General features: G+C 43.2%; 1 protein-coding gene across 2 annotated transcripts in view; it reads right to left on the bottom strand.

The window, feature by feature from the left end:
• Positions 1-25912, bottom strand: part of Spt6 (transcription elongation factor Spt6) — a 65972-nt gene that overhangs the window by 32601 nt on the left and 7459 nt on the right. For both annotated transcript variants that reach the window (XM_037424030.2, XM_075889904.1), the window contains exons 7-19: positions 24617-24698; positions 23797-23896; positions 22483-22902; positions 21421-21510; positions 18623-18768; positions 17621-17871; positions 17041-17170; positions 11950-12100; positions 10046-10141; positions 9851-9952; positions 8429-8572; positions 3624-3754; positions 2856-2973 (exon numbers count right to left, since the gene is read on the bottom strand). In XM_037424030.2, coding sequence (XP_037279927.2) covers positions 2856-2973; positions 3624-3754; positions 8429-8572; positions 9851-9952; positions 10046-10141; positions 11950-12100; positions 17041-17170; positions 17621-17871; positions 18623-18768; positions 21421-21510; positions 22483-22902; positions 23797-23896; positions 24617-24698 — 1961 coding nt within the window. The remainder of the gene's footprint in view (positions 1-2855; positions 2974-3623; positions 3755-8428; positions 8573-9850; positions 9953-10045; positions 10142-11949; positions 12101-17040; positions 17171-17620; positions 17872-18622; positions 18769-21420; positions 21511-22482; positions 22903-23796; positions 23897-24616; positions 24699-25912) is intronic.

Here is a 25912-nt window from a genome sequence, read left to right as displayed (position 1 = left end):
CTTACCAAGGTAGGGGAGTGCCGAGATACTTTGAGATTTTTAAATATCTCTTTTTCAGTGATTCAAGGTTGGGGGAGTCTGCCTATATTTCGGTCTGACCTATATTCCGGTTTTTGCGGTACTAATCAGCACATTCATCACTTCAATGAAGTTTAGACCATCATGCAAAGTAATGCAGTAGCAAAGAGCTAGCTGCCCTTAACCCTTTAATGCCTGAATTAGCAAACTGCCAAGCAGATAAAAATTGTTTTCATTTTCCAGCTTTAAAGAAACCCGCAACCAATTTTTATGGTACAGTCGACGGCCCCACCTAAAACGAACTTTCACTTAAAACGAACAATATCCGCATGACCGTGAAAATATACATTGGTTCAATGGCACAAAATCGCACTTACAACGAACATCTCCCAGCGCCACCGATCGGTTACAGCGAACGATATCGGCGCTCAGCCGCCTTCCCGGGAAACCACTTTTGACCACCAATCAGGCATCGGCGAAGTGCCTATATATTCTTATTGTTAAACGCCGACCCTGCCTCCGTGCCCCCCTGGTTACCGCTCTCCTCGACCGCTTTTTGTTACGCAGCCCTCCGTGCTTTGTCCCCACCCCCCACCCCCTCCCTGCCTCTACTCTGAGCACCCCACATCGCCAGACGAGGCCAGTGTTTTCACACTGCCACTGATCTTTCAAAGACCGGTCGGCCATCTCATCTGTTTTTGATCACTGGTACTGTCGTTGGCGTCCCCGGCCTGGGGTGACCAGACCATTTGCCAAAATCGGCAGCCGACTGTATCCGATCGTCTGCGTCCAGTGCACGCGCATACGCTACCCCACCGACTCTGATAATTCGTTGTTCGTTTTGTGTTTAGGACCTAATCTCGCTCACTTCGCACTCGGCTCAGCATGCCCTCCGTACGCGTGTAGAAGCATAAAAACAGCTGTTAATTTGCGCAGAACGAATCGTGAAATATTTAAGTACGTGAGGCCACGCACACTCGCCGGCGCAACAAAACGATTTTTTGATCACGACTGCCGATTTTTTTAACAATGCCGCGAGCACCGATCCAGGCGGCCGTGCTTTGACTTCTGCGCGCGGAGGCACTCTTTCAAGTTTTTCTACGCACGTACTTCGCGGACCTTTCAAACAAGCTACCTGACTTACTTCCTTCTCGCGTGTTTTGGTTTTCCAGGTCGCCCTCCCGCCGTGTCCTCTCCTCTTTTCACTCTATCGCAACTCCTTGCCCTTCTCTCGCAAATCTGCTGTCCTCTCTTGATCACAACCCCTTCGCCCGTCTCCACCGGTTCGCAACGCCAGCCACGCTGGCTCGAGTCAGTTTCGTTTTCTGGCTAGAAACGGGCCCAGAGCTGTTTTGCCTGTTCTGGCATGCGTGTCGCGGGGGCGTGTCTTGCTCACTCTTGGTGTGGATGTGTGGTCAGGATGGCAGACGGGAGGACTTGCACGCTTTTTCCTGCCGCTCAACAAATTGTCGAAAGTGTGACCACTTGGCTTGAACCCGCTCCGCGCGTTAGGTGCCGCGTTGCGGAGCGCTTGCTCATAGCTGTTGACCACCTGGCACCCAACTTGCCACTTAGGGCGTCCCAGTAATCAGTTGTGGAGATGGTGACTACTTCGTGGGCAGCGGTGACGGCTACATGCGCGCGAAACTGTTTTCGCGAGGCCAATTTCGTCGACGCCGGGCTCGATGCCGAGTCTGAAGCTTCCAAACAGGATCACTTCTGCGGCGATTTGTGGCAGCGCGCCGTCGACTCTGACATGGGAGAGCGGGTGGAACATCTGTTGCGATAGTTTCATTACGGCCGATGATGATGCCGACACCGCGAAACCGTGGACGAATTAGGATATTGTGAATGAAGTACGTGGCAAGAGCGATTTGGAGGAATCGAATTGCGAGGACGAAACTTTGGAGCCAGTCCCTCATACAGCTTATGCCACGGGCCTCAGCGAAGAGCACCCTGCCCTTTGAAATAAACTCGAGACCGCCCTTATCGCTTCTGCTCTTCGAAACACATGCATCACGGACTTTTTAAGGCAAAAAAAAAAGTTTGTGTTTTCACTCGCACCTTTTTTTAAAAGCTGTGTTTCATTTACTACAAACTTCGGGATACAGCGAACGGATGCCGCGTCAGGCTCAGGTTCGTTATAAATGGGTTCGACTGTATGTCATGAATTCTCCATATGGCACAGAGGCAAGGACCTTCCAGCAAAAAAATGTACTTCAAAATATTGTGACATGTTGTGGGGCACCTCTTGGGTCCGTACACAACAAATAAATGAAGTTATTGATGATAGAATTTACGCGATGCAGGTGAGAAAGAACAAGGTGAGAGCTGTTGCACGCACTTCACGCTTTCCGTCATCGGCTACGAAATATTTAGTTCTAGCATAAAATACCTTAGACAAGACAGTTCTGGATTTTTCGTGCTAAAAGCAACGTTCCCCGTGAGTACTTAACAGCCAGCATTAAAGGCGGCAGTCATTTTGTGGCTTGCTTGCTCGAAGTGTTTCGGTATGTCGCGAATTCACACACACGGTAGAACAGGGCAAAAGCAATTCCTGTCACTTCAATAAAAGACACACTGGCACATCAGTAACAATGCAAGAGCATTTTGAAAAGTACCCTCAGTCCCACAGCTCCCAATTTCAACATGCAACAAAAATATGTTATGCCATACATTTATTATGTGCTATTATGTGTTTTTTTCCAGCTTGGGAACTTTGTGAAATTGAGAAAGGGATTTTCTATGTGCGACAACTGAAGTTTCCTAACGCTCTAGGGAGAAGTGAGGTCAACATTACAAATGAACCATCCCATTTTCCTAATCATATACTTTACCTTCAGCTCACGCTCCCTCTCCCGCCAGGCATTTTTTCTTTTGAGTAAATGGGGAAGCCTGATGTACTCCATCACTTCACCAGTGCCGTCTATGAGAGCACCAAAGGCAGGAACCTCCCTGGGAAGAGAAATGCATCTCTGCATTACGTGTTGGTTCGGAACTACGCAACTACGCGATGCAGTACTACGACGTCCCACTGGCACAGCATTTCCTGTGCTACAACTGCTCCAGTATCTTGGTTACTACAATGCTATTTTCAACGACACTGATAAGTTAAATGCTACCAAGTATCAATCCACCAAAGTAGCCTGAATTGTTACTTGACTTTAGTGTCCCTCCATATTTATGAACTTCAATCCAGCGCATTAAGTTGCCACTTAATGCTTGTTCACTTTCATTCACCTCGGGTTCCTGAACTTCCTTTAAGAGAAGGGCACAACACTTTTGCGAGTGTCATGTCTTTCTTGACCCTCTTGTCTATGTTAAAAATTGCGCTACCTAACCTTACGGTAAAATGATTGATCACCAACTAGCCCAGTTATCAACCTTATGAGAGAAGTAGCTATAATGAGAGAAGTAGCTCAATGAAATTTTCCTGGCACAAAAAGGACATTTCAAAAGTCTATTTGCCAAAACATTTTTAAAAAATCAAAGCACAGTAAAAGCTTAGACAAGCGGATTACAAAATGTTGAGGTTCGACTGCATCATTATAATTCAATAACTTGTACCACTATTTATTCACCTTCCCCACACGGGTACTCCTCACCAATTGTTCTCGTAAGCAATGGCAAACACCCGAATGCCATCACGAGTGTCGAAGTCCTCGTCCTCCTCCATTTGGGCGTCCACCTGGTAGGGGGCCACCTTCAGCCAGTTGTACAGTTTGCGGGTGCAAGCCTGGGAACATGCATGCAAAACAATTAACAAACATAAAAATGCCAGGGGTTCACAAAATGCACAGCCCAGTCACAATGAAAGCTAAAGGAGTGCCCTCTCTAGAGCCTGTTGCAATTGCCTTGGGCAACTAGTAAGTGCACTTGCAAGGTATTCACTATGCCATAAAAGGTCCCTTCGATTCACCTGCACCAATCGAAATTTATTAACGGTTATGCACGAGAAGTCGAGATATTGTGCACCACGAATTCAGTGGTGCAGGCACAGTGCGACACCACAAATGAATGACGAGGTGCCGAAATGATGCACACCTTATTTCTGTTCGCTTAAATTTCACCATACACCAAACATTGGGCAATGGCGAACCGCACACACTAAAACAGTTTATGAAGCACAAACATCTTGGAAAAATATACAGCATTAGTAAAGATGGCTACGGTACCTATGCCTAAATGCTGCGTCCTCTGCTCGGCTGCTACTATGCACGCGCACGACTGCACCAAGCCTGCACCATCAGCACAGGAGGTGCAAGAAAATCGTGAACAAATGCTGCACCTCTCCTGCACCTTCTGAAACAAATGGCGTGGTTCAAAGGCCACCATTGCTGCATCGCTGAAACAAATGGCAAGGTACATCACCCGGTGCAGGTGAATAGAACGGACCCAGATCATCATAATTATTGCAACGTCGAGCACCCACTATTACATCAGTATTTTCCATTTTGTGGAAAAACGAAGTACCTTGTAGACATCCATAAAGCACTACATGCAATTTGCTGATGTTGTGGCTGATGACAATGAATTATGGCTGAGTCTTTTGTAATGGGCAAGAAGCTTGTAACGACCCACATGATATGCAGTTCGCATTGTGTGAAGCCTGGTTGTTAATTTACTCCTCTCCTACGCTACATTACTGTTGTATTTAGAACATACAGAAACGATGCATCCGATGCCTGTATTGCTCGTACATCCTCGTTGACTATATACATATTTTCTATATACATCAATTACATCTGTTAAAAGTCATTCCATGCCTGCATAGGGTCTTTTTGCAAGGAAGTTTCCAAACACTGGCGTGGCTCTGTGGTAGAACACTCGCCTGCCATGCACAGAATCTAGGTTCAAATACCACGAAATCTACATTCATATATTTTTCCTCTTATTGTGTGCGATAGTGCTCACGAACACTGGCAACTGCGACAGTGGACAACTACGTCACCAAGGTCGACTGCTGTTGTAATCTTGTAACAGCGTTCACTGTAAAAATGTTTTTCAAGCAAGTAATAGGTCTTTTTCGGGTTGGTAGTCTGCGCATGCGCACATGCGTTGACGAGGCATGCGCCGTGATTTTTGGTGGTCAAACGCAACGACAGGTGCGAACTGAGCAACATCTCTCGTCCCAAACTTCAAACATGTCTATGTAAAAAAAAAAAAGAAAGAAAGAAAAATGCTTAAATGCAGGCCTCCAAGATTGTCTATCAGTGTGCAGTAGACAACTTCAAAGGCTAAGGGCTACCAGTTTAGACTTCAGCAGAGTAACTTGTTGGGTGAGTTGGTTCATCCTTAGTGAGCTTATGGCACAAAAGAAACATGAGAGAAAGAGAAGCGCTTGTCCTTCTCTCGTGTTTCTTTCGTGCCATAAGCTCGTTAAGTTTAGACTTCAGCAATCTCCACTTTGAAGTGACTCAAAAAAAAAAAAAAAAAAACTAAAGTTACTAATGGTACATGCGGAAATGTAGCATGCCTAAAAAATATGAGCCAATCAAATCACACTGGACATGCACTTGCTACACATTGGTTGTAGGACACAAACGAGCTCAGTCCAGAGCCGTGATGCTGATCTAGTATAACAAAAGTTGCTTTATGTGATTAAGACCTTTCCATTAGAAATGAAAAATGAGGAGGCATTACATTTTGTAAGGGTGGATGACTAGCAAAGCTGTTTAGAACATGATAAAGAGGCAGTGCAGACTTTTGAACCTTTGCCAATATCACAACCTGCAACTATGTTATCAGTTCTAATGTGAACAGAGTTTACCTGGCCAACGTCTATCCTTTAAAAACCTGACAGTCGTGCATCAATACTGACAAAGATTATCGGCAAAGGAGCACATGCAAACAGTCCGCGCTTTGCACTGAAGCCAAGCAAGCATGCTAGCCGACATTTCATCAATACACCAGCTCTAAGCATGCATTCTTCCTACTCAAGATGTGAATGGCAAACTTGAAAATTAATAAAAAACTCATGTCCTGCTCACAGCATAAAAGATGAGACAGTGGTCTGATAAAAACAATTGCTTAGTGGTAGCATGACAGTGAAGAACACAGATGTCGAATGTGCAACCGCGCATAATGTACCCACGTATCAATACTAAGCTTGTGCGAATAGTGAATTTTACGTTCGAAGCGAATTCAAAGTGAATAGCGATTTTAGTCAAATAATTTCAAATCAAATTCGAATAGTATACATGGCACAGAACAGACCCACTGTTCACTGGCACAGAACACCAGGTGGCAATATATAAAGAAAAATGGGCATACTTATCATGACCAAACTAACCTGCGCAATATTTTTTTAATTGAGACAGGGCCTTTGTGCAAATGCTATTTTTTTCTGTCAATCAAAGGAAGTCGAAAGACCTTTGAATACAGTAAAAGCTCGTTTATCCGGACCTCATCAGCTCGGAAATTCGGTTAACTCAGACTCGCGGTGCGGTCCCGGCAAAACTGTGTATATTTAAATGAGGTCAAATGCTCATTAATTCGGAGGGAATTAGCGGCGCACCGGTTATCTCGGACAACTCCGAAGAGAGCTATCGGGACTCCAGAGTCGCGCGATCTCGGCAGCTTGGAGGCTCAAGCACCGCTTGCTGTAACCGATGGCAGAACCGGAGTTTTGGATAAACCGAAACCGAGCGAACTGCAGCAGAATATGACGATGATAGTGAATGAGGGGGAAGTGGCTAGGTGGCGCTAGTCACCACCCAGCAGAAGCGTTTGGGCCACCGGCGCATCTAGTGTCTACTAACAGCTGCTCGCTACTCCTACTGGTGTACTACTTCGTGCCTTGGCTCTTTGTGTTGTGACTTCGCGTGTTGCGGCTGTGTTTGTGCGCGTTGTCGCCGCCATAGCGCTTCATGGCGACCGACCCAGGAGTTAAGCAGCCACAGCAGCCAGCAAATGATCTTGAAAGAAAGGTTATGATATTGAAAGACGTGATAAGCCGACGTGACGTCGCCGCAACATGCAAGAGGCGGCCGAAGCCCTCGCTGTCCTCAAGAAGTTCTGCGTTTGTTCTCGCGACAGTGAACATGCGCACCACCACCTGATGGGATTAAATAAGATCGTCCTGTCAGAAATTCCGACAGCGAGGCAGGCAAAAATAACGCACTTTTTCAAGAAATAAAGGTTTGTCTGTGCCGTGTACGTTTTTCTTTTGTTTTCATGGTTCGTTCGCTAAATCAAAATTCGGTTAACTCGGACATTTTTTCCGGTCCCGTGAGATCCGAGTTAACGAGCTTTTACTGTAGTAGCAAAATTCGACTTTCAGCAGGCTGCGAGTCATTACCCTTAAGATACTTAACATTTTAAAATTTATTATACTTTGAGCATATAAGCCGTCATAACTAGCTTTTGAGCTTACTAAAATGAATTGATTTGAGAGTAATATTTTCATTTAAAGGGGCCATGCGACACTTTTTCAAGCAGCCATGGAATGTATTCACTAAAGAAGCTTATTTATTGCCTCAAGGATTCACCGCTGCAAATACTTTTAGAATCCGTCCACGATTTCTCGCACACTCCAAGTGCATTCTCTCTTCTCGTCCTGACGAAAGCGCTGCAAGCTAAGCAAGGAGGGATGGCACGGGGAAAAAAAATACGTCACATGTGCTTTCTAAGCTTGTGGAGTCATTTGCCGAGAGAAGACAGCGATCTTTATCTGAATTTGAGAATTTGTTGTGAATCGCATGCCGCGTGCTGCGCTATAATATTTGGCTTGCGTGTCCTGGGTAGCCTCGACTACCGATCGGTAGCGTTTTCCGACAATGCTCAAAAAGTGTTGCAGGGCCCTTTAAAATTTGAAGGAAGGCTTCGCAGCAGAACAGATTTCTCCCGGATAGGTACTTTCACGGTTAAGCACCTCTACACTGCAGTAAAACCCCTTTTACAGGCGGTACATTCGGATTAATATGCATTTATTCGTTTCTTGCAAATACTTCAAAATTTTCAATAATTTAAGTTAGAATCAAAGCGAATTCAAATATTCGAAACCCTCAAGTATTCACACAAGCCTAATTCAATAAACAAAAGTGTATAAACAGATGTACACTACATTTTTCCACATGTAACCTGCTCCTTACCCACAACTACAACTAGGAAGAAATCTTCTTTAAATATATCCCCACAAACATGTTAAGGAATTTCACACTTTGATAAGAATGACCCCACTAACTATGCTCGAAGATTTCGATATGCTGCGACTACACCTTGCAAATTAAAAATTTGCTGCATTCTGTATACACTGAAAGACACAAGTGATCGGATACACTGGTGTTCCAAGAGACACTGATCAGAGCAATCACTGATCACCTACAAGCCAGATCCAGAGAAGAAATAGCGAAACGGAGACAGCACAGAAATGTTTCCCCCAAACGCGCACACAGGGACATCTCCTCACCTTGATGATGCCTTCCTGCGCCTCAACGAGCAGCTGTGCCTTGAGCTCCTTCTCAAAACTCGGGTAGAGAAATTTGCTCAGGGCAAAGCCGAGAGCCTCGCTGCGCTGATTGTTCCACTCCTGAACGTTGTTGCTGAACTCGTCCTGAATTGCAAGAGAGGCAGCATACATCACGGAAAAATTCCCTACAGACCCCTCAGACACCTACAATGCACTACCAAGCGAGCGTCGACCTGTCACGTACCATTCATAACTGAACAGCGGGCAGCGTACGCATCAGCCTACCAAGCCAAACCACGACAAAACTAAATGCCCACTACAGGCATCAAAATACTACACACATGAGCAGTGACACAAGCAATTAGGTTCCTTAAAATTGTAATGTTAAACATAATTTCCTTTAACAACACTGCAAAATGCATCTTTACTAATATATAAATAAACTAGATACCGGCAAACACCATCAAAATTATTCCCAACTCAGTGAACTGAGACAGAAACTTCCAAAACATTTCAACAAATTTTAAGGAGGCCCTGCAACACTCTTTGAGTATGGTCAGAAAACGCTCCAGATCGGTATTAGAAGCTCCCGCGAACACGCGAGTCAGATAGTATAGCGCAGCACGCGGCTTAGAATTCACAACAAATGACCAAAGTCAGCTAAAAATTGTTTTTTTTTTTCTCTCGACAAATGACAGAAGACGCTCAAAAATCACGCGTTGAAGGCCATCTATCAGCCATTCACAAATTTGAACATGGCGCGCTCGGTCATTACAAGGATCGCCGCGGGTTGCCGCAACTTGTCTATGCGCGATGACACTGAAAAAAACCACGTATTTAAGGAAAAAGAAGCTCATGATAACGAGGCCACGTGACGCACTTTCTCTGCCTCTGCCATCCCTCCCTGCTTAGCTTCCAGGGCTTTGGTTGGGACAAAACGAGAGAAAACGCGATTGCCGCATGTGACAAATATTTGTAACTCCGCTCGTACTGAACAAATTTTTACAATTTCGCAGTGTTGAATTCGTAAGACAATAAACTCTTTTGGTGAATCTATTCTATGTTTACTTTGAAAAATGTTTCAGGGCCCCTTTAACTATCACTTCTTTTTTTTTTCTTTTCAGAAAATGCATTCTTGTGGCTCCTAATGCCTTTTCAGGAATTGAAAAAATGCAGTGCCATTTTCAATACTAATTCAATATTTCAGTTATATGTGATAGCTAGACTTGTCTTACAATAACAAAGGCTTTTTTGATAATACAACTCAAATTATTTTCCTTCAGTATTCTTGTCAAACACCGCAAACACCGTGAATATGGCCAAGAATAAATGAATTTCATCCAAAGTTCATTAGCATTCACAGAAAAAAAAAGCATGGACAAATGGTTAAATGTACTTATCCAAAGTCAAGAACACACATACCCTATAGTAGAGCTGCTTGATCTCATCAAGGTAAACACCGGGATTAGACTGGGTGCTTCCATCCATGGAAATCGTGATCTTGAGCAACTTCTCGTTTTCAGCCTGAGAAGCAAAGCAGTGACAAGGTAACGTTGAAACATCAACTGTATTCTCACAGCCCTAACTTGGTTGCGAAGAAGCAGAAACAAAAATCACCTGTGTCATGTTGAGAAACTGTGCTCCGATTAAGTCCCGAACAGGCTTGTTTTTCAGGTACTTGACTGGATAGCATGGGTGGTTCTCGTCGATTTCCTACGAAAGGCAACAAGAAATTATAAGTCCACTGTTGTGGTCTCTTGCCGACTACTATTATACTCTTTCGTAAAACTCCATAATCAAACAGCACTTACTGTGCAGCAGTGCGAGATGAAATAGAGTAAAACCTCGTTAGTTTGAAGTCACTGGGGTCCCGAGAAATCTTCGAACTAAGCCGGTTTTTTAATTAACAGAACATACAAAAAGTGAGATGCAAGGAACTTGCAATTACTCGAAGTAATCAGGGCTGATCGTTTGCTGTGCGGGCTAGTTTGTGGCTCCAAGATTAATGTTCTCCTGCAATACCTCGTCCGAATTTTGCCACAAACCCAGAGGAACAGCGGGCCTCGCTGCTGCCACCGAAAAAAAAGAGAGAGAGAGAAAAAGAAAACGCGTGATTTACTAAAATGTGCGCCTGCGGAAAACAAAAAGGGCTTCACTGAAACACAGTAGCGACACGCAGGCCAGCATGTCGCCTGCTTCTCACTGCAACAGCACATCATGATGCGATCATTCTTTCTGGTAAAATAAAAGGAATTTAATAGTGGTCAGTGTTTGCGATATGTTCTGTCTGGAAAACATCATCACTGACACTTTCTAACTTTGTTTTCGAAGTAGGCATTTCAGGCAAGAACTCCACCAGCAGTGCAAGTACACATATTGCTGGAGCAATCTGCAAATGTAGGCCTGCATACATCGCGAATTCTGCCAAACTGTCCTTTATTAAAATTTTTTACAATTCCACAAAGAATGGGTAAATTATGAGGTGCTGACACAATGAGAAATATTCAATACGCTGCCCGCGCGTCACCACTGTGTTGCAGTGAAGCATGTTCTGTTTTCCGCAGCTGTACGTTTTGGTTGACCACGAGATGGATGTAGTGGCCACTTATTAATATCACTACGTTGGATTGCATTGTGGCTCTTAAGGGCCTGTTTGTGGTGAGATCATGATCAAAAGTTGGCAAGTGCCACCCAAAGTTTTCCAATTAACCGATCTGGTACTGACCGCCGCTTCAAATTACCCTCTAAGGCTTAAAATACGGAACCGCAGCAAGTTTTTAATTAAGTGGGATTTTAAAATAACTGAGTTCCAATTAATGAGGTTTCACTGTACTACTTATAAAGCAGTTACCGAAAAATCCTGCAGTAAAAGTGAGGCAACAAGCAAGCTACCCAAGCCAAAGGGAATACAATAAAAGAAGATATTGACAAGTGAATGCAGCGTAAACAAACACGACGAACAATTATTTCACTTTATTTGGGACCATCATATTTGCGAAACTGCAAATGTCGATAATTTTGAATATTGTATGGCCTACAAACTTTCAATTTCTGTAACACAGTGCAAATGATAAAGCTGAAATAAAAAATTTTGTTAGCAACTTCTTCCTACAGCATTACTTTTTCTAACCATGATCATTTTTATGCCTCGTGCAAACACCACAATTCCTTGGGCAATGTCTACCAACTCAAATAGACACAAACTTGCTGGTCACATGCTTCAATTCGTGTTTGGTCTGAATTTGAAATGCGCTTAAGTCAATTGAAGTGTCAAGCCTCTTATGGCACGAATGTTCATAACAACTGCTTTCATTATAGACAATCTGTGGTGAAATCAGGATCGGGTACAGTGGTCAAATCGAGATTGGGAATCGGCAAGTGGCACCCAAAGTTTTCGTATTAACCGAACTGGTGCTGACCACCACTTCAAGTTATCCGCTCAGACTAAAAATACGGGACCGCGGCAATTTTCGGCGAGAAAAAGACAAATTTTTGTCGGTAATGAAAATGTAGCAGCTTGCCTTCAGGCCCTTTTTCGTGGGTGAAATGCTGATCTTGGCCCTCTCGAAGAAGGTCTCACGTATGCACCTTCGTACCAGAGGATCCATGGCTATCATCACTGCCACCATGTACCGTGCTGCCTTCAGAGCTTCTTCAGGTGTTGTGAAGCGTCTATATATAAATTGGTGAAAAAAAAAACAATAATAAAAATGGCAGCAAGCCATCTTTCCTTGTACTGCAAGATGTGATGTACCAAACGTTGCAGAGATGGTTAATTGTCTTTAACTATAGTGTACTAATCGTGACACAAATTGAAGTAAACTGAAATTGACAAAAGATAACCCCTTTCGCTGGTGGGTGGTTTTCCGTCCAATTCATTTCAATCTATGCCACAATTACTGCAGAATGCAATTACTGCAGAATTACTGCAGGTTATCTAACACATAATCAAGCCCCTCAGAAAATACTCCTTCTTTCATTTAAGCATGCAGAATGTCTCTTTTAACCATGTCTCTCGAATTCAGACAGCGATGTATCACAATACAGAAGCTACTCATGTTGCATGAATTACCGTAATTACTCGAATCTAACGCGCACCTTTTTTCCGGTTAAGCGTGTTTATAAATTGCATGCTCGTTAGAATCGAGTACGAACAAAAAAATTACGGTCAATCTATTGCCATCGGCAAATCCAAAATGGCCGCCCCCTACGTGCGTCGGCATGGCGCGTTGGCCATTTCTGCCTATGTGTTTCCCATGTGCGGCACTTCGTACATGTGCTGAGGAGTTCGTCATCTAGTAGTGCATTAGCATCGACGGCATGGAAGGGCCGACTCCAAAAACTCGATAGCACCACGATGCCGCTTTTAAAAGAAAAGTCATGGCGTGTGCAGAAATGGACGGAAATCGGGCCGCATCGCGGTCGTTCGGAGTTCCCGAAACGTACGTGCGGGACCGGCGGAAACAAAAGCAGAAGATTCTCGACAGCAAAGCTTCACGCAAAGGCTTCAGTGGACCACAGCAGGGTCGGTTTCCGCAAATTAAAGAGCTACTCGGCAAGTATGTGCTTGAGCAGCGAGCGGCACAGCGGCCCGTGACGACAGAACTGCTCCAAGTGCGGGCTATGCAATTAGTCTTGGAAAAAGGTCTAATGCAGAGCCAGTTTAAAGCGAGCAGGTGCTGGCTAACTAACTTTATTTAGAGGAAAGGCTTTTCCCTCCGAAGGGGAACATGCATATGCGAAAAGTTTTGCGGAGGAGTACGATGAAAAGCTTCACAGTTTTCAGAGGTTCGTCCTAAACTTGCGGCACAACAACGGCTACCTGCTTGGGCAAATCGGGAATGCCCATCAGACGCCTCTTTACTTCGACATGCCTGGCACCACAACCGTCGAGAAGAAGGGGGCGAAGCAAGTTCGCGTGCTGACATCGGTCCACGGTAAAACTACCGTGACGGAAAGCTCTGTTACACGTCAGATGGGCACAAGCTTCGCCCGTACCTCATATTTAAATAGAATACACTCCCGAAAGGAGTAGTTTTTTCGAGTGGTGTGATCGTGCGGGCCGGCGAGAAAAATGGGTGCGCGTTGCAATTGATGTCTTACGTTTTTTTTTTTTTCGCGGTGGAAATCGGGTGCGCGTAACAATCGAGAGCGCGGTAGAATCGAGTAAATACGATAATAAAAAAAAATGCAACAGACTTATCTCCTTAATATTGGCACTTTAAGGGAGGACGTGCCTTTGGAAATGAATTTTGTGTCTATTTCGATATTGATTGATGATAGTTGCCACAAACACAACTAATGGCCTCACAGTACTTCCATAAAAATTTTGAGGCGATACCACAAAAACTTAATGAGAAAAATTATTTTTTTTTTTCATTGAACTCTGTGAAGGGGCTAGAGGATCTATAAAAATGACAAAAATAGTTGGCAATTACTGTACACACAGCCAACTGTATGCAGAAGGAGGCTGCATTTTCAGCATAATTTTTTGCAACTATATAACTTGTAGTTAAAGTTTTCTCTAGCGACACTACAATGAGTGCACTTGCACAACAAACAAGAAGCCCTGCGAAAAATTCTTTAGGGAGTAAAATGAAAAACTAAGATCGTAGTTTCCTGAAGCACAGTCCAAAGAGCGTTACAAAACAAACGGAATCAAAATCTGTGAAGTGGTTGCCAAGATATCTGCTCCACAAGCTGAGCATAATGCCAAAACAACAGTATTCAGAAAACTGTGTTTAAAGTTTCACCTTCTCTCTAAGTTTCTAAAACGCCTGAAAACTGTTATCTTAGGTTTTTCTTGTGATCGGTATTTGACTTCTCAGACATGTGGCCTCTGCCCACTGCACTTTTGTTGCCTTTTTTTTTTCATAACCTCCTTTTTTTTTTTTCGATCTACAAAGAGCAAGTATAGATTTCAAACCAAGTTATCTGTATGAAAGAGTGGTGTGATAGGCATGACAGAAAAGATTGCAATTGAATAAGGCCGTATACTGAAATGATTACATACATTTCTTGTGTTCAAGCTGACAGTAGCATAATTAAGTACATCTTGATTACAGATAATCACTGAACATTTTTTATATAAAGAGAGGTTTATTGCGTCAGAAAAATGGCTCATACCATGACAGCCAACGCCTTCTTTCCAAATACAGCCGACTCTCATTAATTCAAACTCGAAGGGACCTCTGATTTTGTTTGAATTGTCAAGAAGTTTGAATTATCAGAAGTTCTCAGATAGATGACTCTGAGAGAGGTGACACGACTCATTATGATCGGGCATTGATTTCACCACATTTAAAAAAATTTCTAAGCATTTTTAAAGCCTAAATACACGCAATGAACTGAAAGCAGAGGTGTAAGGTCCACTAGTTTATTGGCCATTTACTGCTGATCTGACCTTTTAAAGAAAGTGTGAATTCCCAACTGCTTCTTTGCTATAGCTATGTGCCTTCAGCACAACGCTCTCTCGATCAGTTGAGAAGCATCACAGTTTACCATGTGTGCATTTCGTCTCAAACATTTGTTTACTAGCAAAGCCTTTTTCTTTGAAGGCATGAGGTGCTTATTTCTCATTTTTAGACTGTTAGGATTATATAAGCACGCTAATTTTTAAATAGTAGAGGGAAAGCAGCAGATACTTTCTGGTATGGAACTGCAAAAAGTATGAATTAACCAAATGATAGAGTGTGAATTAACAGGCTTCGTTAACAGGCAAATTCGTGCCCCTGCTTCATACGTGCTCTTTTGCCACTCTAGCCCTGAAAGACATTATCATACGGCCGGTCGCAGAAATGCTAATCTACGAGGCTTTCCTTTTCTCCAAACATTCATAGACACTTGTGGCGATACCAAGCATGGCTCCGAGCACGTTTAAATCGCATCACAAAAGCTTATGTGTGCACAAAAAACTTTGCTGGGAGCCAATTTTTAAAGGGCAGCTCCATTTTTTATTTTAATATAAAAATTTCTGTATTTGGTTACATGCAATGAACTTTACAGTGCTGTAATTCGAGAAGTACTCATTCAATTTTCGATCAGCTTGCAGTGTTGCACTCCTTAGGCTTTCTAGCATTCATTTATATGTCAATAGTTATGTAATTCTAAGTACATTTATTTTTACAGTTCAAGATCTTGGAATTCTTTGTTTTTTTCATTTTCTCAAAATGGCAATTTTGTACACCCTGCATGAAAATTACTGTAATAGATCGAAACTATTACAGATAGCAGTTTTTTTTTTTTTTTTTTTTTTTTGCAGCCTGAAGTTATATGTTTGGAGCATACAACATAGGAAGCAGACTTTGATTTCTCGTGATGCATGTTGTTAAAACTAGTCTTTTTTGTGACCACACAATGGCCACAATCAGAGCTGTGAAGTTTAGTGTACTGTAAAGTAAGAAATAATGACCCAATCAAAAAAGTTCTTCCTATGTTGTATGTATTGTGCTTTCTACTGTCAATCCCCATCTCATTTATAAATTTTTGACAGGTGGAAATTTTTCTATTGTGGTAAGAACAATAACAATTGTTATCTTGATTATTTAATTAACTAATGAAGCTACAGAAAAAATAACTACATTTTTAGAATCAGGAGAACAAACTAAGTAAGCCTGCAAACTTTTGTCACATTTGGTTCAAAAATAAATGAGAGAGCCCTAAGACCCATGTCCCCCCTTAAGACCTCATGCTTGAGCAGCCACAACCCTTCCTTCTGGTTTCAACAACAGTCACAAGTTTTGTGTCTTATTTACAATTTGCTTAATCCCAGAAAAAGTGCTGAAGACTCCACAGTTCTGCAGGAGCAAGTAATAAGTGCTTGTGAACATGTAACCAGACTCCTTTATATCAAACGGCAACACCTCTTTTGAACATTGAATTCCAGGCCGCACTGATTGGAGCAAAGCGGTCGTTGGCAAGGAGTCAGCAGGAATTATTTCTGAAGATGCGGCAATGAGCAAATATTAGCAGCACAACACAGTCTTGCAATATCTGACGAATTTTTAGAAGATATGCACGAAAGTGTACAGCACCAGCTCCAACAGAGGCCCACTGATGCGTAAGAGGTGTCGGGGGTGCTAACACCCCTTGTAAAATGTTTGGACCCCGTAGCACAAAGCACATAGGCCACCTTTGGGGTTTACGATTATCAAGCGATAAGTGGAGTTGTGCTCGCGAGCATCATCATGGTTAGCGCGTTACTGCCAGCAGTGATTCCCGGAGGCAAGCTTGGGTGGCAGCACATGAGCGATGAGCGGTTGTCTTAGGGCGTGTGGTGGTTGGAGCAAGCGGCCGTTTCTCGCGGTGGGCCCCTGGGGACGGCCTCAGGGTTCGTCGCTCATGGGCCCTCATGGTGAGTCGAGCGTTGGCTACGCCATCTTGCGTTTGTTATGTTGTTGAATATTGTGGAATAATGTGGAAGGTTGTTTTAGCGTGTTGATCAGTTGATCGTAACTGACGTATTTAGATTCGGCTGACAATATCGTCGTCCTAAAGGTAACTGAATAAATGGGTGCTTGTTTGGTTTGATTCGACTGCATCTGCCGTCTTCGTCCACTCCAAGAGCGTGGTGCTTCATTTAGAGACCCCCCAGAGTGCAGTGCAGAACTCACTTGCTAACAAAATCAGTAGCAGCCACCAGGGGTTCCACCGGAAACTGGTCCACCTCGTGCCGCTGATAGTTGTCTCGGAGATTCTCACCAAACTGCTCTGGCGTCAAGCCAAACTTCTTTGCAAGGCCGTCTGTCAAATGGGCAACAAAAGCTCTACTCATTCAATACACCATGCAACAGAACTTTCAAAGACTGGCGAAATCAGGCAACAAACAAGGACCTCATTAATCGAAGTCACTAATGTTAACAGGAGTCCCGAGCTCTCAGATTAAACAAAAACAAATAAAATTCTGCAGTTTTTCAAGCATGCGACATAGGATTAGGGGGCACATTTTAGCGGTAAAGGATTCCAAACTAATTTAGACAGATCGGGTTTTTTCAGCGTACACAGACATTTTTGGCATTTTGCTTTCATCGAAATGCAGACACGGTGTCCAGGAATCCAAACCACACATTGGTGCTTCCCAGCACAATGCCACAGACATCAAACCACCACAGCAGCTACTATGTCAAAAGTTTGCAAAACTATACACATTCTGTTTCCTTGCAAAATAAACACCAAGACTGCAAATGCACCTACCAAGACCCATGTCACGACAAATGTCAAAGAGGCGCTTGCGGACAGGATGCTTCAACCGCTGGTTCTCATCGTCCGCATCATCGGCTTCCTTGGCCTGTGCGCTCTCGTCATTTTCACCGTTCTCGGCCTCGGCCTCTTTTCTTTTGCGCTTGCGGATCGTTTCCTGCATCTCGGGTATGTCTTGTGCATAGTACAGCAGGAAGAACTGGTACACATCGCGCAGTTCTTCGGGCGTCTGAACCTCCTTTAGCCTGCAAGGAAGGCACATTTGTCAGGAACCTGATAATTTATTCAACACGAACAGGTTGCTGGCCAACTATACAGCAGAAATATTAAGTTTATTAAAGCATGTGATTGTTATTTTTTGAATGGAAAGTGCACAGCATAAGATTAAAATCACAATATAACAAAATTACTGAACAAAATAATTGCTCGCCTTTTACATGCCAAAACTATGATAGATTAGGAGGCCACGATAGAATTATTGCTATAATGACTGACCATGAGGCACACCATAGTAGGAAAACTCAAGATTGATTTGGACCACCAGGGGGTTTCTCTCGGTGCCATCTAGACACAGTAGTATCTCCTTATTCAAACTTGCTTATACAAAAGAATCAGCTGTCAAAAGTTCTCTCTGCTCCAAATTATTTCCCACGCATGCCACATACTTGCTGCTCTTTCAAGATAAATTTCAGGTATCTCAAAATCTGGACTGACAGAGAAACAAAAACATGACCACCGGAAAAACTTGCTTGCACAAGGCTACCACACCAAACAAAAAGTGGACACCACCCAAAACAGAAGTGAAAACTTGGCGACGATTTTGTCACGCAAACCTGAAGCACATCATGGCCCACAATAGAAGCGAAAAGAGCAGCCTCTGCAAAATAGCATGTTTGGTGCAGTTCCCTTCGTTTCATTCATTATGAGAGAAATTAATAAAGACAAGCTCCTTAAGAAACACAACCACCTGGAAGATTGGCTGAGAGGAAGAAGTACCTCTGGAAGTCATTCTCGTCGATGGGCCGCACGTTATCTGGCAGTGGCTTGTCTAGGTCCTCCTGCAGTATCTGATCACACTGGAACTCCTGCATACGCTGAAACAGCTGCTGCAGGTTTTTCTTGCGCTGCTGTAGCTGGCACCACTGCATTGGAGAGCGTACGGGTGAAGCAACTACCTCATGCAAAAAAGTACCTTGAAAAGCTTCGCTACGCACTGCGCCATCACTACTACAATGCACTCCCTCTAGAGACTATGCCTGTCGCCAATACAATGCACTAAGGGAAGCTAAAATATCAAATCACGTGGTTTCGCACTTCAAATCAATGCAGACCCTATAGACAGTATCACGTACATGGCAACAGCAACAAGTATGCGGTTCCTAGGGACTTCCAGTCATGTGCCCGATCGGATACTACGCTGGAAACGAAAAGCACATCTTCAATTTGAAGAAAGTATTTTCTCCTTCTTTTTGGCCAAAAGAGTGATGCATGAGGATCCATAAAAAACACTTCCTCCCACCCCCCCTCGTAAAGTAAGAGGCCATTAAGGTGGGACCCGTCCTTTTGAAAACAGAAAAATCGCGAAAACGTAGATTTTTCAGAAACCACATATTCTGGCAGTACGTGTCATAAACTACCTTTTCTGTAAATATCAACGTCTAACTCATTGCGAAACTGTTTGAAATAAAGTTTACAACAAGCTGTCACAGCCCTCGAGCGACACGGGAGCGCTCAAAAGAGCCCAACTTGGCGCGATCGCAGTTTCTCGAATGCTTGACAAAGCTCCGCCATTTTGGTGTTGTTTTGTTTGTGAATTCTTACACTTTCTTTTCCTGCCACCCGTGGCGACGGCGGCAGGGCAGGAGAGGAGCAAGCTGCTCGTGATTGGAGGGCTCGCAAGAGCTCTGAAGTTTCCCGCGGCAGAGACGTGCTGTTGATATTGGGCAATGCGCGTGCTCCTCAAAGACGAGAGGGACATTGCGACTGCGATTGGCTGCTGCACGCAATAACGTAGTATGCTTACACATAATGTGGCTCTCTGTCGTCTGCTGCTCCTCCGTCCCCCGGCATTTTCTTAGTGTTTAGCTCGGTATCATCTATCGTTGCAGCCATTCGCATACTTTGCCTCTTTCGAGCGTTTTTACGAAACAATTTTCAAGCGTCTTCACGATACGATTTTCAATTGTCTTTATGAGACTGTTGTTGCATTCGCTCACGATGCGCCCAACGAAAAGGAAGATGCAACAAGTGTTTGGTGCAAGGAAGCAATCCGCTCGCACGTCCGCAAACGATGATCGCGCCGACAGTACATGTGGTGCAGCTTCTTCATCCAAGCAAGAGTGTGGTTGCATCGACGCGCCTAGACATGGGACTCCTGCTCAACCGGTGCAAAAATTTCACATTGCAAGTGCGCCTGGTGTCTTATGCTCATCGACAGTGACTTCCACATCCTCTTTTTTATCGGCCTCCGAGAGTGCGATCGCGTTGTCAACTGTGCACTTGCAAACATGTTTTCTGACGTGCGAAGAGAATGAGGCGGCGGATAAACAACGTGCTGCTTTTCAAAGAGAACTCAATGCTACACCAGCAACAGAGCAGAAATTTCAGGCAATGGAGCGTGACCTAGCCATTTAACCGGCAACTGAAGAAGATTCACTGTGCTTGAAAAAGGCTAAGAAGAGATCCTTTGAGATGATGGAAAGGCACCAAAGAAAGAGAGTGCCAAAGGACACCTCCAGTTATGCTGCAGGGTTGTTTTAGATTTGCATATGTGCCCAAACCTTTCAAGTGTCGTTTTCTCAAAATGACTTTTTTGGCTAGTGAGGCTGCTTGTTCAGCCATAACTGGTAAACGGCTCATCCTATTTTCATAAGTCTATTTCTATTATGTACGTGAATAAATTTCTGAGGGGGAGACAAGTCCATTTTTTCAATCCATTGTGTCTGTTATTTGAGAAACCTATTCAAAACTTGACTAATAATATCCCAATAACCAACACTAAATTTGATGGTATGCTAAAACCTTTCAGTAAGGAAATTAAAAAAAAATATCTCTGTTACCCCCTGAGGTATCAATCTGAGAATCATCATTGTATATTTTACAGTTCCAGCATCTTTGGAAAATTCTTCAGGTCTGGAATAAGAGAACCATGTGCACTATTTTGACATACTGCCATAACTGGAGAACCATAGAACATTACTTCATGAAATTTTGGGAGTAGTTCTAATGCTCTTGCTATTAGTCTCTCCTGAAAATTTTATTGAGATCTCAATAAACAAAAAGTCGGTATCTAACAGTAGCCCCCCCCCCCCCCACCCCCCCTTAATGCACATTTTCAGAGACCAGATGAAATGCCCTAATAAAATGATTGTGAAATTACAAATAGTGCCAAAAAAACAATAAATAAACGTCTACAGTACCAATGCACATACATGTTTACCCAATGAATCCGTAAATCCTGTCCTAATATTCTGCACGGGAACAGTGTGCAAACTGCTATTCTCGCTGTGTCACAACTTATTCCCAACATGACTGCCATGCAGAATCCATATCTTCGTCCAAGACATGCTTTTCATCCACCCCTATTACGTTCCATTGACAACTCAAGTCACCAGCAATAAGATCGATATATTTATGCAGTCTCATGATAAAGCACCCTATATGTATTAGGCTCTATCTAACATTTGCAATCAGTCATAATGCCACCACTAAGAGGGAGCAAACAGTAAAAAAAAAGCGCGTGAAAGCGGGGCCAAGCAATTAAGAAGTAGGCAACAGTAACCACCAGACTTCACCTTTTCGTCCCACTTGTAGACTGTCCAGAGGTCGTTGATGTTGAGGTCAGGCTCCACGTACTCTTTTCGGTAGAAGGCAATGAATGGAACCTGTAGCAGTAACAATAACGAGTCAGCTTCAGAAGTTGATCTACAGGGCCAGCCATCACACACTGTCGAAACAAAACGCAAAGCTCTACGTTCACTCATGCTACATGAGAAAATGCACAATGTTTCAATCCCTAGAGAGAATAAATCTGCCACACTGTCACCCGTTCAGAGAGCTCAGTGAGAAACACTAAGAAGTTAACAGCACATTCAAAACTAAGCTGAAGCCTTGTCTTCAATGTGAGTGATTTCTTGGTTGTTGTTTTTTTTACCAACAAGTTCTGATAAAACTAAACATAGATCTCGAGTTCTACATGCTAAATTTAGATGTTGCATACAGACTTAGTTTGAAATCAATAATGGTGTGATACACTAGCTGCACGTCCTTACACAAATGGGCAATAAGGCTGCACGTAAGGCAACAGCCACTACACTGCTAGACATTTTTCATATGGCATGTTATCTTCTGCAGAGAATTGTGAAAGATTGAGGAAGGCTTACAAAAAAATATGTGAATCCTATGTTTTGTTACATAATGCTTTTTATTACAGGAAACCAATGAGGATTTCTTAGAAACAAAGGTGGAGGTCCTAAAAGCCACAGGAACAGGATTCACATTTCAGGCCAGGAAGAATGTGTAATCAATTAGGAAGTTCTTATTACAGTCAAACCCCCTTATAAGAGACACTGATATAAAAGACAGAAGTGTACAAGTGACACCGATGTGCCTTAGTAAAATATGGGTTCATAAGAAAATGCCTATGTGGTGCCCTGGTTATAAGAGACAAGAATTGCTGCCCACAGCATGCCTCTTATAAAAGGGTTTAACTGTATAAGCAATCTAAACAGATTTTGGTTACAAAAGCAGGTGGATTACAACTTTTCCTATCCTGACACCAGTCATAATCCAATACATAAATCACTCTTCATTGTGTGAAAGGGGGTGCTATCCATAGTTTTCATGAAGATACAAACCTCGAAAAGTTGATTTCTCATGAACTTCAGTGCCTCAGCAATTTTGGCCACAGCTGTCACATTCTTGCGGCCCGCAGGAGGTTGGTGTCGACCTGCCAAGGCGGAAGCGGCGGAAGAACCCTTAGCACCTTCGTCAACAGCCGACTGCACCGAGATTGTCGGGTTCCCAAATGCCTGCTTGTAAATCCACTCAGCCTCGCGCGCAATCTCCTCCTCGGGTGCAGGCGTCACTGGCACGGCCCGCAGTTGGAACCGCTCGGGTATGTCTGTTGTCCGTATTTCGTTATCCCGGTCAGTGAAGTGACCTCGCTCCAACTCCACCGGTTCGTATACCTCGAAGATGCTCTTCTTTGTCTGGCGCTTGCGTGACGTCTTCTTGGGGCGTGGTCGGTTTTCCCCTTCCTCCTCTTCATCCTCATACTGTGGTGGAAAAACAACAAAAACGTCTGATAAGCTTGGCCACATAAGGCAGGACACAGAAAGTAATATTGCAAGACACTATCCTTCCATCTTCTAAACTCAAGTGCAACAAAAGACACCCGAGCAACAGGACAGGGTGCTTTTGTTGTCCTTTTTAAAAGACAAACATGCACCAATTACCATACTTATTTTGCCCAGTATTTCAGTTTCAATGCTACATGCTCATAATTCAGCTTTGACACATACTACCAAGTCATGAACTGTAGGTGTTTAGCTTGCTCGTTGCCTGGTGTATAGCAAAATGTAATAATATACAGTTAGTCCATACAAGCCCGCAGGTCACCATCTTACGTCTGCTTCCTCGGTTCCCTTCCTTGGCTTAGCCCGCATTTCGTTAACCTTACACAACACATCCACCTAAAAAAGGGATGAGCACAGGACTGGTAATCAAACACTAAACTATGCAATTGACGAGCTAAAATGGCTAGTGCCAAGAAAAATTAATGCCATGTCTGCCAAAAACACCTGTGCAAGAAGTTCCGGCTCTCCTAAAGAAATATTACAATGTTCATTAAAATAAGATGAGAAAAACAAGAGCTAACAAAATGTTGCAAAATTATTTACAGGGCCCAAGTTGATCCATACCACACCTACTTAAAAAATGCTCATTAAAAAGGAACATGTTTCTGATATGTTAATGTGATGACATTTCAACAACCCACACTTCTGGACTTTAAGCTATCCTGGAGAAAAAGATGCAACAGTGACAATACTCTCAGAATTTATCAGCTTTGCACACAAGCGAGACCTTTTTTCAAAGATCTCAACATTCACGCATCAAACAAAATCTTTCAACAGCACTATATGTCCTCAACAAAGGCAAGAGACGCTCACCTCTTCCTCTTCCATTTCTTCATCATAATCATCTTGATACTTGGAGAACTCATCAAAGTCAAAATCGACACCGAAGATGTCCTGGGCTTCCTGCAGGGCACTGTAAATAAATGGAATCACCCAACTTGAGCGCTAGAGCATCGCTAACAAGTGAAGTTGAAAAAACTGTAATATCCATAGCACATTTCTTATGATGGCAATGCACAATCACTTTTGACCACAGTTGAAGCACACACATATTAAATGTCGGAATAGCTATCCGCGACAACCACTTCTATATTGCCCATCAAGGTAGGCCATGGCCAATCTTGAACGCATCAGAGGGTGCTAATGGATTTAAAGCGTGTATTAAATTTACAAAATATGCTATAAAAAGTGTAATATAAATCCTGTTCATTTTTTAAAGACATTTTGGCTGTCATTATTGACCACTACATGCAAAAAATTATACTCTGCCAAACAAGCATAGCTGCATGAAATTGTGGCTGCAAAGGCCAATTTGTAATATATATGTATTTTTTTACACTGTAGCCACGTTAGTGCATACTCTTGCTTTTAGGAGCAGTAATTTCTACAGGTATTGATAGAGCTACATTCATCTTTTTTGACTAGTTCATACTAAACGAGCTCGATCACAATGGCCATAACCTGGATCAAATCCAACCATGATTGTAAGGTACCATGTAGTAGTGCTTGGTCCAGATCAAGCTTCATACCCATCCGACACAATTGCACTCAAGAGTAGCGACTGTGTGACCCCAGCGTTCAAGCATCCCTTCAAACTGGATGTACAAATGGACTTTCTTGGAACAGTACTCACTGGTCGGTGTACTTGATGTGCCTCTTCTTCTTGCTTTTCGTGATAGGCTGGCCATCGTCGTCAACGATGAAGTCATCGGGATCTAGATGAGCATAGACAAGAAGCAGCCTTGAAATATTTCATTTTGAATACAAGCCTTTTTTTTTTTCTTTATGTCATGAAGCTAAGTCTAGGGTAAGACACAAACTGTAGAGGTGACTGAAGGCATAAAATCTAGTTTCTCATAGCTTGCATTACTCCGCAGGTGCCCCTATGCACCTATTCCACCTAACACATTTAGGAAGCACACACAGATTTAGGAAGGTTAAGCTACTTTGCATTCTCGCCACAAAGCCAGGAATTGGGAAGCAGACACCACTGTACAAAGAAGTGATTGTTTAGAGGATGAGTTCGAGGATTATACCTCTCTCTAAATGTTTGCGGAGCCACGCATTGAAACAAAATTCAATCCTAAGAACATGCAATTGACACAGCTTCTATCATTGATGAAAATGCTAACACAGGCTGCAAATACTATATTCGAACATAACTTAAACTACGCAAGCTCACCAAAACAAACATATGTTTTCTCAACAGATGTATTACCATATTTACTCGCGTAATCCTCGCACTCGCATAATTCTTGCACCCCCCACATTGCCCAAGAAAAAATATGATTCTTTTTTCCTCGAGTAGTTATCGCACCCTCGAAAACTGCCGCAATAATGTCGTCTGCCCATTCCAGCCATTGATGATAGTGCACACTATCTGGCGTCATCTCTTAAGCATCAAGCGTACATTGCACGGAGATTCAATCCAATGCAAGCCGAAGTGGCCAGTGCGTGTTACGACGTGTTTTGTATGTTGTGTCGGTAATCTTGTCACGTTATGGGGCAATACTGAAGCTACACGGCTGCTTTCAAGTTGAAAGTGATTAATCATGCACTAAACAACGGCAACAGGGCCGTCGGTAGGCCCTTCGGAGCCTACGAGTTTTGTGTTCGCTACTGGTGACGGCAGGTGAAAGCCACCAAGATGCGTTGGGCCTGCGGTGTGCCTAAAACTGGTATTGATAGCTAAGTAAAACCTACTACCACAACAAAAAATGAGCAAAGTGCAGATGTTGATGCGTCATTTCAACGATCTGATGGCACAATAATCAATGTAACCGCCTACTAAATAATCATTAGGACTTAGCGCAAAAAAACAGGGATAAAGAAAGAACCTCACAAATGCAGCGCAATGAGGTTTCTTTCATTGCCATCGTTTTTTGCACTAAATTCTACTATGATGCTGTACCAACTGGCCCAATGATCT

Source organism: Rhipicephalus microplus, chromosome 3 (assembly GCF_043290135.1).
Source record: "Rhipicephalus microplus isolate Deutch F79 chromosome 3, USDA_Rmic, whole genome shotgun sequence".
Lineage (NCBI taxonomy): Eukaryota > Metazoa > Arthropoda > Arachnida > Ixodida > Ixodidae > Rhipicephalus > Rhipicephalus microplus.
Note: the sequence above shows the minus strand (reverse complement) of the source record. Positions and strands in the feature narration are given on the sequence as shown.